This window comes from Rhinopithecus roxellana, chromosome 15, assembly GCF_007565055.1.
Source record: "Rhinopithecus roxellana isolate Shanxi Qingling chromosome 15, ASM756505v1, whole genome shotgun sequence".
Lineage (NCBI taxonomy): Eukaryota > Metazoa > Chordata > Mammalia > Primates > Cercopithecidae > Rhinopithecus > Rhinopithecus roxellana.
Window position 1 is genome coordinate 10,513,080 of NC_044563.1, and position 13,100 is coordinate 10,526,179.

At 52.0% G+C, this 13,100-nt stretch overlaps 1 protein-coding gene across 1 annotated transcript; it reads right to left on the minus strand.

Annotated features, from left to right (window-relative positions):
* Positions 1–5,255: 5,255 nt before the first annotated feature.
* Positions 5,256–12,602, minus strand: SLC22A6 (solute carrier family 22 member 6). Its single transcript, XM_010376553.2, has 10 exons — positions 11,907–12,602; positions 11,226–11,329; positions 10,821–10,975; positions 9,420–9,588; positions 8,841–8,964; positions 8,577–8,692; positions 7,329–7,543; positions 7,083–7,191; positions 5,836–6,039; positions 5,256–5,534 (listed from the first exon to the last, which is right to left on the minus strand). The coding sequence occupies exons 1-10, from the start codon at positions 12,273–12,275 to the stop codon at positions 5,447–5,449; spliced, it is 1,653 nt and encodes a 550-aa protein (XP_010374855.1). The 5' UTR covers positions 12,276–12,602; the 3' UTR covers positions 5,256–5,446.
* Between the last annotated feature and the right edge of the window lie 498 nt (positions 12,603–13,100).

Genomic DNA, 13,100 nt, shown 5'->3' on the forward strand with positions numbered 1-13,100 from the left:
AGCCCAGAAGGTTGAGGCTGTAGTCAGCTGTGATTGCACCACTGCACTCCACCCTGGGGCCAAGAGCAAGAGCCTGTCTCAACAATACCACCACCACCACCACCACCACCACCACCACCACCACCACCACCTGAGCAACTGTCTGTTGTATTTCAATAAAGCTGTAAAAATATAAGATATCTTTGACTGCAAATCACAGAAAAACGAACTCACACTGGCTTAAAGTAAAAGGAGGACTTAAATTTAAATTGTTACCCTTAACAATCAGAGTAGAGGTAGGTGGTGCCAGTATTGATTGAATCGGTGGGGGTTAAATCATCAAACACCCAGATTAGTTCTATCTTTCCATTATATTATCCTCATTGGTTGCCTTAGTCCATGCTCTGGTTTCCCTCTGGGTTACAAGATGGCTGCCACAGTTCTGGACATCCGTCCAGAATCAACGTTGTCTGCCACTTACATCTAAACCCTACATTCAGCCCTTATAGGCTGCTTGGTCTCTTCTATGGGTGTGGTTTACATGGCACTTGCTGTTGCTACTGAAGTGCAGGATTCTCTTGGGGGAGGGTTTCAGGAGGAGCAGACCTCACTAGAATGGATCAGGGAAGTTGAGCCTCAAGTTCATCTAGCTTATTACTGCATTTTTTTTTTTTTTTTTTTTTTTTTTGTGAGACTCAGTCTTGCTCTTGTCACCCAGGCTGGAGTGCAGTGGTGCGATCTCGGTTCACTGCAACCTTCGTCTCCCGGGTTGAAGCTTTCCCTGCCTCCACCTCCTGAGTAGCTGGGATTACAGGTGCCTGCCACCACGCCCGGCTAATTTTTGTACTTTTAGTACAGATGGGGTTTCGCCATGTTAGCCAGGCTGGTCTTAAACTCCTGACCTCAGGTGATTTGCCTGCCTCAACCTCCCAAAGTGCTGGGATTACAGGTGTAAGCCACCGCACCCAGCCATTACTACAGCATTTTTGCAGTAGAGTCCTCCACTGTTCTATGACTATCACATGAACCAATGGAAACAGTCACATCTCAGAGAACATCCAAATGATTTTCTTGAAAGAGGAGGTGCAGTGGGGCAGTGGGGTCTACCCGGTCAGTGTTTTCCTTTTGCTTCCTGCACCTGTGACACAATTTTCCTTCCACAGTTTTTAAACATAAGGAATGGTAGTGGTGGGAGGGTAGCACAGAGAAGTCTAGGAGTCCCAAACTTAAGTGTCTACAAGGGCTAGTGGCTAATTTAAACTCTGTGAATCTGACAGGCTATAAGACAGTAGGGAGAGGTGCGGCCTATGATGATCCAGACATTACATCCCATCCCTACAAAAATTATGGTGCATGGGAAAAAGAAACTGTCTAGGGGCCTCCCTGGAGGAATCTAGGAACAAGGGATGCATATCAGTTTCGTAGTGCTGTTGTTAACGAACTGCCACAAATTTAGTGGCTTAAAACAGTATAGATTTGTTCTCTTATAATTCTGGAGGCCAGATGTCTAAAATTAATATGTCGGCGGGGCGTAGTAGCTCACGCCTGTAATTCTCGCACTTTGGGAGGGCAAGGCAGGCAGATCACCTGAGGTCAGGAGTTCAAGACCAGCCTGGCCAACATGGTGAAACCCTGTCCCTACTAAAAATGCAAAAATTAGCAGGGCGTGATGGTGCACTCTTGTAGTCCCAGCTATCTGGGAGGCCGAGGTGGGAGAATCACTTGAACTCGGGAGGCAGCCTGGCCAACATGGCGAAACCCCATCTCTACAAAAAATACAAAAAGTAGCTGGGCATGGTGATACATGCCTGTAATCCCAGCTATTCAGGAGGCTGAGGCAGGAGAATTGCTTGAACCCAGGAGGTGGAGGTTGCAGTGAGCTGAGATCATGCCCCTGCACTCCAGCCTGGGTGACAGAGCAAGACTCCGCCTCAAAAAAAAAAAAAAAAAATCAATATGTCAACCCCGCTGCGTTCCTTCTGCAGGCTTTAGGGGAGAATCTATTTCCTTGCCTTTTAGAGGCCATTTGCATTCTTTGGCTGGTGGTTCCTTTTTTTTTTTTTTTTTTTTTTTTTTTTTTTTTTTTAACATCACCATATGCGTTTACTTAGTGGTTTGAATGATAAGTTATTGAATGAATTGAGGTTTATGGTCTCTGTTTTGACTTGAATGTGTTTTTTGAAAATTCTTTTTGGTCCCTTCTTGCTTCACTCCACACTCTTGCTTCTGTTGTCTCAACTACTACCCACTCTGATCGCCTGCCTTTCTCTTGTAAGTACTGTTGTGACCACATCGGGTCCACCCAGATAATCCAGGATAACACAACCCCGATCTCAAAATCCTTAATTTAATCACAACTGCAAAACCCCTTTTACCATGTAAGGTAACATACTCACAGGTTCCAGAGATTAGGATGTGGGCATATTTGGTCATTATTCAGCCTCCCACATGATATGAAATTTAGCTATTTGGGCATCTGCTCTATACATGACCCAAATAGGTCATGCAAACTCCTGGGAAAGGGAAGAGAAGAGCCTAAGGGAGGGGCTTGGAGTGGTGTGAAACTGGGGCTGTCAAGGTGGGACCTGAGATGATAGCATGGAACCCTGAGAATGTGGCTTCTTGTGAACACTCTACAGGACCAGGCAGTTGAGGATGCTCCTGAGTGTACCATCCTGGCCAGGAAACTGAGGGTGGCTACACGGCCCTGCCAAGCTGGCTGACGATAGGACCTATGGTTAAAAGTGGAGATAGGCCAGGCGCGGTGGCTCATGCCTGTAATCTCAGCACTTTGGGAGGCTGAGGTGTACGGATCACTTGAGGTCAGGAGTTCAAGACCAGCCTGGCTAACATGGTGAAACCCTGTCTCTGCTAAAAATAGAGAAATTAGGCAGGTGTGGTGGTGTGTGCCTATAATCCGAGTTACTTGGGAGGCTGACATTGCAGTGAGAATCGCTTGAACCCGGGAGGTGGAGGTTGCAGTGAGCTGAGATCGTGTCACTGCACTCCAGCCTGGGCAACAGAGCAAGACACTGTCTCAGAAAAAAAAAAAAAAATGGGGAGAGCATCTGAGGCCACTATGGTGGGGCATGACAGTGTCCTAACTCAGCCTCAGGGCCAAGGCTAGAGGATGGGATCTGAGCCTGTGTTTGGGGCTGACTCCTTGGGGGGGCAAGGTCAGAAGTCACTTACTGGTGACTTAGAAGTGGGAGGAAGGTTTATGGTTTAGGGTTCTCTTTTGTCAAGCACACAGGATGAGTATAGGAAGTCCCAGGCCAGGAGCTGGGAGAATGGATTCTGTGTGCATGGTCTGAGCTGGCTGAATCAGCACCCAGGACTTGTACCAGTTGGGGTGCAGCTGAGGCAGGCTATGGCTGGCTCTGGGCAGCCTTGCTGAGGCATCTGCAGATACCAGGTGATATAAGCACAGAGATGAGAGACTTGCAGGAGGAACCAGGGCATGTCAGAGTTGCTGGCAGGGTCTGGAGCCAGTAGTAGGCCAAGTCACTGGTCTCAAAACCCCAGATCTGCAGAAGCAGGGCTAAATCCATGTGTCTTGTCTCCCAGTCTCAGTCCAGATGCCCCATGAGGGTCAGCCATGAGGGCAGTGCTGCCTGAGAAACTGCAGGGTGAGTAGGGCTGGTGACCCTCAAGCAACCAATGGGAGCATGAGGAGTTTCAGCACCAAGGGGGAACACCAAGGCTCCAGATGTTCCAGGAGGTGAGGTGGGTTGTGGTGATTTCTGCTGTGCCCAGATTTGCCCTGGAGAGTCCTGTTGTCTGAGTTGCTGTGAGCTCCCCCTGGGCTGTGTGGTTTTTTTTCAGGGGATTTTCAGGCCAACCCCTCTTTCCAGATTGCCCTAACTCAACCCGAGCCCCTGGGGTCCTACCTGCAAGGCAGTGTGTACAGCTCAAGGAATGTGGACTTTCCCCCGGGGATAAGGGGCTGGCCCTGGGGGCCAGGCTGGCTACTGGGGATAGGGTTCCAGGCAGAGTGCCAGTGAGCATTTATGGCAGGGCGTGGCAGGGCTCACTCCTGCCACCTGTAGGTGCGAATAGGGCTGCCCCAGGCTTCCCTGAAGTGAGCTCCTTTGAGGACACAGGTGCTGGACATCCTGGTCTTTTCCTGACCTTAACCCTTAAATTGCCTTACCCCTAACTCATTTCACATGGTTCCTCCCATGATCATCTCCCTTCTTCTCCTACTCATCCTTTTCAGCCCAGAAGGAAGGAGGAGAAGGGTCCTGGGGGTGAAAGAGGCTAAAGTTTCAGTGCCTCACAGCTCCTGGCAGCAGAAGGGTCAGGCGCACACATCCTGGTGCCAGATTGTCTGAATTCTAATCCTGACTCCACAATGTACCAGCTGTATGAACTGGACAGGTTACTTAACCTCTCTGTGTCTTGATTTTCTTATCTGTAAAATAGGGAATGATTGTAGTAATCTCCAAGGGTTGCTGGGAGGAGTAAATGAGTTAATATAGGCAAATGGTTTAGGACAGTGCCTGGCACATAGTTAGCGTTCCCCACAACCCCTTCCCTCTTCTCTTCCCTCCACCAGCCCAGAGCCCACAGGAGGCAGAGCAACCAAGAGAGCTCAGGTAGTGCAGCAGGCAGGATTAGGTTAGCTAGCAGGCTAATCTAGAGCGGGTTTTGAGTCCAGACCCTGTTGGAATCTAGAGATTCCATCATCCTGACCATGCTGCTAGAGGGGCCAACTTCCTGAAGTCACAGCTGTTTTTTTTTTTTTTTTTTTTTTTAATAGAGGCAGGGTCTCGCTATGTTGCCAAGGCTGGTCTTGAACTCCTGGGCTTAAGTGATCCACCCACCTCGGCCTCCCAACATGCTAGGATTACAGATGTGAGCCACCACACCTGGCCAGCTGTTGTCCTTTTTCTTCTCCTTTGCTGTCAGAGGTTCCCACCTGCTCTCACAGAGGGGGAGGAGCTTGAAACAAAGCCTCTGATTGGCTGCTTTCATTTCAGCCAGTCATTTCAGCTCTTGTCAATTTCTAGCCTGACAGGGAAGGGAGGAGCATTAGATATTTAGCTAAATCTCACAGAAATATTTGAATAGGTTAGAGGATGGGGGAGGGAAGAGGGAGGAAAGGAGGGATACAGAGGGGCAAAGGCAAGAGTCTTTTCTAATTGTCTAGGATGGTTTGGAAAATCCTGGAGATGGAGTGGGTGGGAGGGGACTGTATGGCCTCTGGGGCTGGAAGCTGACTAAAATGGAGTGGCCATTCCATTTGAGACAAGAGAGACATGGAGAGATGGCATGCAGTCAAACCTTTTAATGATGTGGTTTTGGTGGGGATTATAAAGGGAGGTGGACCCCTGGGAATGTGCTTTCCTGAACCACAGGCCCTGGACTTGGGTCACCATTTCCTCTTCCTCCTCCTTGTGTGGGTGGCCCGAGACCTGTAGGACCTTCCCTCCCTTTAGGGTTCTGTAAGGCCCCTTCTCAGTCCTCAGAGTCCATTCTTCTCTTGTGCTGAGGCCTGCAGCGGGACCATATACTTCTGGTGCTCTTGTTGCTGTCGCGTCTGTTTCCCTTTCCTGCAGGGGGCAGAAGAATGGCACTCTGGGTATGTAGCCTCCAGGCCAGGGCCAGGAGATGGGGGCTCCCGTGGGATCTCCACTCAGCTGTGCCTGGCCACCTGCTCTCTGCCCCAAACACCTACTGCTCCCCAGAGCTGGGATCCCCAGGAAGGATTCTAGGAGAAGCTCAGGCAACTGGGGACAAAGGGACACAGAGCTTTGGGCTAGAAGAGGAAGCCTGGGCTTGAGTCTCCATGCCACCTCACCCTGCATGTGTGACCTGGGATATATCCCTGCTCCTTTTTGGGTGGGGGCGCACCTGCTCTCCAGGTCCTGCACCGTGTCTGGCAGTGGCTGGCCCAGGGTCTCTGGCAGGAGGACGGTGACAGCGCTGGCGGCCACGGGAACAGCACCGTAGATGAAGAGAGGCACGGAGGGGTAGAGCTCGGCGGTCATGCTCACCAGCGGGCTCACGATGCTGCCCACTCGGGCCATGGTGCTACCGATCCCCAGGCCTGTCTGCCTGCAGGGCCCGCAGCGGATGGGTGTTGGTTAGAGTTCCGGCATGAATGCCCAGGCTCTGGTCCCATTTGGAGGATGGCAGCTCAGGCTCAGCCCCCAGGACACTCCCAGTACCTCCTCCGTTCCCCATTTAATTAGCAAACCCATTTGGCGATTTTTTTTTTTTTTTTTTTTTTTTTGTAGAGATAGGGTCTCTGCGTTGCCAGGGCTGGTCTTAAACTCCTGGGCTCAAATGGTCCTCCCCCACCACAGCTGTTGGTGATCTTTTTCAAAAGAGAAATTGGAAAGAGTTCTGGCCAAGGAATAAAGAGACTTAAGATTGAATTTTGCCTCTGCCCTTAACTTGCTGTGTGACTTTGGGCAAGCCCCTTTCCCTCCCTGGGCTTCAGTTTCTGATGTCAAATGATTCAGTTGTGTTACACTACGGTTCTCAGATCACCTGGAGGAATTGTGTTATAGTTGCAACAAGCCAACATACACCTATTGGATTAGAATCCCTAGTGGGAGGGAGCTGGAATCTGCAAGTTAAGAACATTATTCATGAGAGAAGAGGTTAAAAACATTGACTCAGGAGACATACTGCTTGGGGTTCAAATGCGTGCTTCACCATTTGTTAGCTGTGTGATCTTGGAGAAGTCACTTAACTTCTCTTTGCCTCAGCTTTCATGTTTGTAAATGGGAATAATGATAGTGCCTACCACAATGGCTTGTTATGCAGATTAAATGAATTAATGTTTGTGAAAAGTTTAAGACACTGCCTGGTACATAGTGAGTGCTTTGGATTACTGCTCTTTCATCTGAAATCTGATAAGGGCACAAGACCCTTCTTCTAGGGTCCAGTAAGGGCTTAGAGGATAGTAACACTTGTGTTAGCTAGGCCATGAGGTGTGTACTAAGTAGCTACGATGTGCCTTGCAATGGTGAGTGCTGGGAGGGGCCTTTGGGCTGGGATGTACTTGATTTAGCTCTGGGGTCCGACCTGTGCACAGGAGAATGTCTTTCCCCAAGGAAAGGCTGTCATTCTCCTGTTAGGCTCCCACTCACCGGATCATTGTGGGATACAGTTCCCCAGTGTACAGGAAGATGCAGTTGAAGGAGGCAGCCAGACAACCCTTCCCCAGCACAGCAAGAGAGGTTCGGATAATGGACTGGTCTAGAGAGAAAGAAGGGGGGATAGCTGGAGCTTGGGAGTGGAGGCTAGGAGGAATTGGCCCCCTCCCTTCTGAGAGGTTGGGTTATGTGTGGGGATGGGGCTGAGGAGAAGGGGCCAAGGTGCTCATGGGTGCTCACCCTGGGGTACCACCCCATTGAGCAGGATGCAGATGCCTGCCAGCAGCAGTGCGGCCATCTGGGCAGGCCGGCGACCCAGGGAGTTGATGACAAGGAAGCCCACAAGCTTGGCAGGTAGGTCCACAGCACCAAAGATCACCTGGATTAGGTAGATGCTGACTCCAAAGCCCTGTAGGTCCATGACCAGCCCATAGTATGCAAAGCTAGTGGCAAACCTAGCAGAGAAAAGAGAGGGGTATAGAGTTTGTTAGGGAGGCTTAAAGTGGGGTACTCTTTCAAAAGCGGGGGAGCTGCATTGGGTACCCTGCTTAAGGAGCTGGAATCTGTCTTGGCTAATATTTCTTCATTTAACCATATAATCAAACTGCAGGGTTTAAGTATTGAGGTAGTCCTCTAATACTCCAAATTTCTCAATCTTCTGATAACTAGGGTCCCAGTTAATTGGGGGAATTTTCACTTAGTTGCTGTGTAGGATTTACATAGGTTTAGTTCTCATCTTATCAGTTGATGCTGGGCTGAGGGAGGGCAGGTGGATATCCAAGCCATCTTCAGGGCCAAGGCAGCTGGGAGAGTACAGAGCCTTCTGGGACCTGTCCATGTTCCTGGGATGAGTGTTGTACTTTTTAAGATGTCAAGAGCCCGAAAAATGAAGCTCAAGATTATTGGCTAGAGCCCATGACTCAGAATAAATCCCAAATTGGAAGCAAATAATTCATTGGCAGGATTGTTCCTTCTGATCATGTTTCCCTTAACTGTTATGGGATTGCTATGGTGATGGGAAGGAAGGATAATGGGGAGTGTTGCAAAGGGAAAGGAAGATTTTCTTTGGCCTTGGCCAAAGTGTTCTTTGGAGATGAGTTTTAGTCATCTTGTTGCCTGTGCCTGTGTTTCTGGCAGGCACCATCAAGCCAGTAAAATCTATGAATATTTTGCAAGCCAGACTGGTCTCTGCCTTCATGATGTAAGTCTATTGACTCTGGAGCCCATTGGTCCTGATGAGGTGTCTCCATATTGGAACAGGGCTAGTGAAAAGACAAGATGGGGAGACTGGTGTCCTGTGTGGAGACTGGGACTGAGTCGAGGCTGGGGGGCATTTGGTTCCTAAAGGTGATCCCTAGTGTGGGGTTACTGCTTCTCACAGCAGGTCTGCTGACCTTCCTACCCTCTTGTCTGGCCTCTTCCACCCATTGTGTCTCCTCCCGCCCCAGCCAGCCTTTTGTCTCAGTCTGTCCGTCTTTCTGGGCCTACCACAGCATGGAGAGGCAGAGGAAGAGGTGGCGGAGGGTGGGGCAGCGCAGCAGCTCCATGGCCGATGCCTGGCCTTTGCCCATGGTCAGCTCCTTCTGCAGACTGGCCCGGAGTACCTGCTGGGACCGGCAGAGCTCAGGGCCTGGGATCTTCCCAAGGAGCTCCTCCCTAATCCCTTATTCAGAGGAGTTCCCTGGGCCCTGGGTTTGGGGTTTGAGGATGAAGCCCTGGGAGGTTATCATGGGAAGTCTCAGGGGATCTCACCTCCATACTCAACTTGGCTCCTTCTTCCCGCTTCCCATTGATCCGGGCAACTCTCTGCAGGGCCCTCAGGGTGAGGTCCAGCCTCCCGGAGGAGGAGTGCCAGCGGGCCGACTCGATGAAGAACCTGGGAGCAGGGGTGGGGGTGGGTGTCAGCATGGCTTCAGTTCCAGTCAGCTGGGTGGGGGGCTGGGGCTGGTCTTTCCAGGGGCCTGCGATGGGATTTTATTTAAGGTTGGGAACCCGGGGGCCTTGCCAAATCCCTCTCTCTAGGACCACGAGGCAGTGCCCAGCTTGGTAATGACATATTTCCCAATCCAGAAGCTCAGCTCTTGGTTGCTGGTAGGGGGAGCAGAGCAGGCAGGCTAACTGAGTGGGGGAAGCCAGAGAATTGGATATCCTGGGGCAAAGCCTTCTCCCCGCAGCCTTGGTCTCCCTGTCTGCCACACAGAGGCATTGTATTGGGTTTGACCTTCTCTACATTTCTGGGATGGGATGTGTGCTGAGCTCTGGGAGATGCCCTGTCCCTTACAGCCCTCTGGGCTCCTGTGGCGACCATGTCCTACCCTAGGCCCCACGCACCAGGAGTAGATGAAGAAGGCAAAAAAAGGCACAGAGACCAGCAGCTGCAGGTGGCGCCAGTGGGGAACAGCATAGGCCACACCGGCCAGGAGGAACTGGCCCAGGCTGTAGACATAGCCAATCAAGGTGCCCACGCAGGCCCGTGTGTGGATGGGCATCCACTCCACATCTGGAAAGAGGGTTAAGACAGGATGCTGCAACTACCTGGGCTACTGGGCTAGTAAAGACCCTCCCTCCATCCAAACCTTGGCCTGTCCCAAGGCTCAGTGGAAAATGCATCGAGTAAGTTGAGCGCCGGGGTGATGGGAGTGGGGCAATTTCAGTGGAGGTATGGATGGGGAGTTGGGTTCAGAATATCCGGGAACTGCCCCCTCCACATTCTTGACTTTTTTGTTTTTTCTGCTCCTCCTCAACCCATTCTCCTGACTAGAGTTCCTTCTCCATTGAGAGCACCTCTGGCCACTCGGTCTGTCTTCAACAGCAACCATTCTTCTGGTCTTCCTCAGCTGTGGACTGGATTCCACTCTCACTGGCCAGAGCAGCTTGGAGGAGGCAGTGGCTCTTCTGCATCCTGGAGTCTTGAGGTAGGAGTGGGACCACCTCTCTGGTGTGGTCTGGAGAGGCCTACCTCCTGTCCACGTGGGCTCCCCATTGGGCTGCTGGGACAGGGACTTGGATACTTAGGCTGGACTTGGGGGCTGGATTTCTTAGGTGTCTTGCCCAGGTTCTAGCCCAGTCCCGGTTAATTCCTCTAGTCTAGAGAATCCCAAATCCTTGGATTTCCTTCTGTGGTTGAGGAATGACCTTGGGTAAATCCTTTCCCTTCTTCTCAGCCTCAGATTCCTCATTTGAGAAACATGGGGTAAGGGGGGGGGGGTTTATCTATCAGAGGATGCACATCCATGGCCCATGGAGAGACCACACTCAGTCCATGGACGCGTCTTGTCTGCACGATGCCGCCTCACCCTATGTTTATTATTAGAGTTAATTGCAAACATTAAAAACACTGGGATATTTTACATTAATCAAAGAGGAGGGGGAAGCTATGACAACCCTAGGATCTCCTGCCTGGAGCAGCTGTGTGCCTGGGGTGTCTCTGGATGAATGTGTCTCTCCTTTGAATACAGTTCTCACCATTCCCTAATGCCTCCTGCACCTGGCCTGCTTGGCCTCTTGCATGATCTGCTGGCTCTAACAATGGAGTTTGCAATCTTGTTTTTACATGAGGGGTCAGGGTGGCATGAGCCTGAGAAAAAGGTGGTTCTATTGGCAGGAAGGTGAGACCCAAGAGAGAGGCTGGAGGGCAGGCAGGGCTCAGGAGGGGCAGGCTGGGAGGGGAGGCTGGAAAGGGGTTGCTGGGCTGGGTGGCCAGAGGGGAGTGGGCTGGTAAGTGTCTCTCACTCAGTGTCATGCAGTTGAGGGCGATGCCAGCCAGAGACATGCCCGAGAGGAGCCGGAAGGCGCAGTAGATGGGGAAGTTGGGTGCGAAGGCTGCACAGGTCCCTGACACAGCTGTCTGCAGGTAGTTCAAGATCAGTACCTTCCGGCGGCCTAGCCTGTGGGAGGAGGGGAGACCTGTAACAGGGCCCTGGAGACTGATGGGGGCCAGGCTGAGCCAGGAGAGGAGGGCTCACCCTGGATCATGCCTAGGCTGGGGTATTTTGAGGACCTCTGTGGTATTATGAGACTGGTGCTGTAGATTCTCAAACCAGCCCCGGCTGGCAATGCCAAGCTCCCACCTAGACCCCCTGAGCCCAGCTGAGCCCCTAATCCCAGCCCAGTTCCTTGACCCTACCCAGGACTGACCTGTCTGCAAGGTAGCCGAACACCATGGCTCCGAGCAGCACCCCCACCATGTACAAGGACTGGGCCAGCTGGCGTAAGGCCCTGTGAGAGCACACGAGGTCCCACTGTGGGGAGAGGAGCAAGGGTCAGGCAGGGATGAGCCTGGCTTCAGAGAATCCCCTTCCCCTCCTTCAGCTGGTCCTCTGGGGTCCATGTCACCCTCTTCCTCTGGCACTTTGCCCTTTGCTTCTCTGGTCCTGATAGCTGAGAGCGTTTTTCTTTTTAACTCAGCAATTAAAAAACTCAGCAGTTAACTTCTCCATGTACATTTTTTTTTTTTTTTTTTATTGTGACGGAGTCTTGTTCTGCCGCCCAGGCTGGAATGCAGTGGCCGGATCTCAGCTCACTGCAAGCTCCGCCTCCCTGGTTTACGCCATTCTCCTGCCTCAGCCTCCCGAGTAGCTGGGACTACAGGCGCCCGCTACGTCGCCCGGCTAGTTTTTTGTATTCTTTTAGTAGAGGCGAGGGTTCACCGTGTTAGCCAGGATGGTCTCGATCTCCTGACCTCGTGATCCGCCCGTCTCGGCCTCCCAAAGTGCTGGGATTACAGGCTTGAGCCACCGCGCCTGGCACATTTTGTTTTTTAACAAAGGCCCCCATCTTCCCATCTTGGCCCCTGGATGGGGAGCCCCAGGTCCTCACCTCAGTCACGATGGTAGATGGGAAGGTGCTGTTGTCATAGATCCAGCCATCGGTGCAGGGCTCTGTGGCCCCCGTGCCATTGGCTTCTGTGCCATTGGGAAAGGGCGGTCCCCACTGCGGGGAGGTGAAGCGGAGGCAGGACTCAGGCTGCCCCTGCCTGTCCCGGGGCAGCCAGGCCTCCAGCCCCCCGTCCTTGCTGAGGTTGGCGTTGGCAGGTGGGCGGCAGTGGTGGGTGGGGATGGCAGCGGTGAAGTTCTGCACAGTGTTGTGAGAAGCCATCAGGAGCAGGGGGAGGACCACCAGGGTGACCTGGATCTGCTGGAAGCGGCCGACACCCCCCACCTGCTGCAGGAGGTCATTAAAGGCCATTGGGCCAGACCCAGCCCAGCGGCTGGGGGCTGAGGCCTTCCAATCCCAGGACCTCTGCCTCTCTGCCTGCCTGCCGTCCTCTGCTGGAGGAGCAGCACTGCCGTTGCCTCCGCAGCTGGGTTGCTCCGGGAGCTGAGTCCGAGCTGCTCTGTGGGGGGACAGCAGCCTCCTTGGCTGCTCCTCCTTCTTCCCCGGTCTCCCTGATCTGTCCCTCCCTTTTCCCTTGCAGCTTCTCCTCACTTCGGGGGTCAGGGCAGCTCAGCTTTCAGGGTCTGCTGGAGGCCTGACCCTTGTATGGGCAGCTTTTAATCCTTGACCTGGAGGGAATGAGTTAAAGTGTGACTTGGTATCAGAAGGATTAACCCTCCAAGGATTCCTTGTGTCAGTGGAATTTCTCCAAGTGGTTATAAAGGGCAGGAGAGGGTGGACTGAAGCAGGAGTGGGGAGAGGGGTGTATTGGGGGGGCATCTGGGCATCTGGGGGTAGGAGGAGCCAGAGTGGGATCTATTGGATCTATTTGTCTTCCTTTTAAGAATGAGACTGGGCTCTGGGAAGTGTGGTGGCCTCTTGAGGAGTTTCTGCCCTTTTTAGTGGATGATATCCAAATAGTCTGCCTTTGGGAAGGGTTGCCAGGGAAATTACAGGGTGCCCAATCAAATTTGCATTTTAGGTCAATGAAGAATTTTTAAAAGTATGAGTATGTCTCTAATATTGCATGGGACATACTTATACTAAAAAATTCTTCATTGATTTGAAATGCAAATTTGACTGAGCACTCTGTATCCTTATTTGCTAAATGTGACAACTCCAGTCGTTGTTCTTCTG

Bases quoted from the DNA above. Each gene is read 5' to 3' on its own strand.
- SLC22A6 (XM_010376553.2), bottom strand. From the start codon at position 12,275: ATGGCCTTTAATGACCTCCTGCAGCAGGTGGGGGGTGTCGGCCGCTTC. The intron at 10,976-11,225 runs GTCAGTCCTGGG...CTCCTCCCACAG, and splicing joins TTCGGCTACCTTGCAGACAG to GCTAGGCCGCCGGAAGGTAC. The intron at 8,693-8,840 runs GTGAGATCCCCT...CGGTCCCAGCAG, and splicing joins GAGCCAAGTTGAGTATGGAG to GTACTCCGGGCCAGTCTGCA.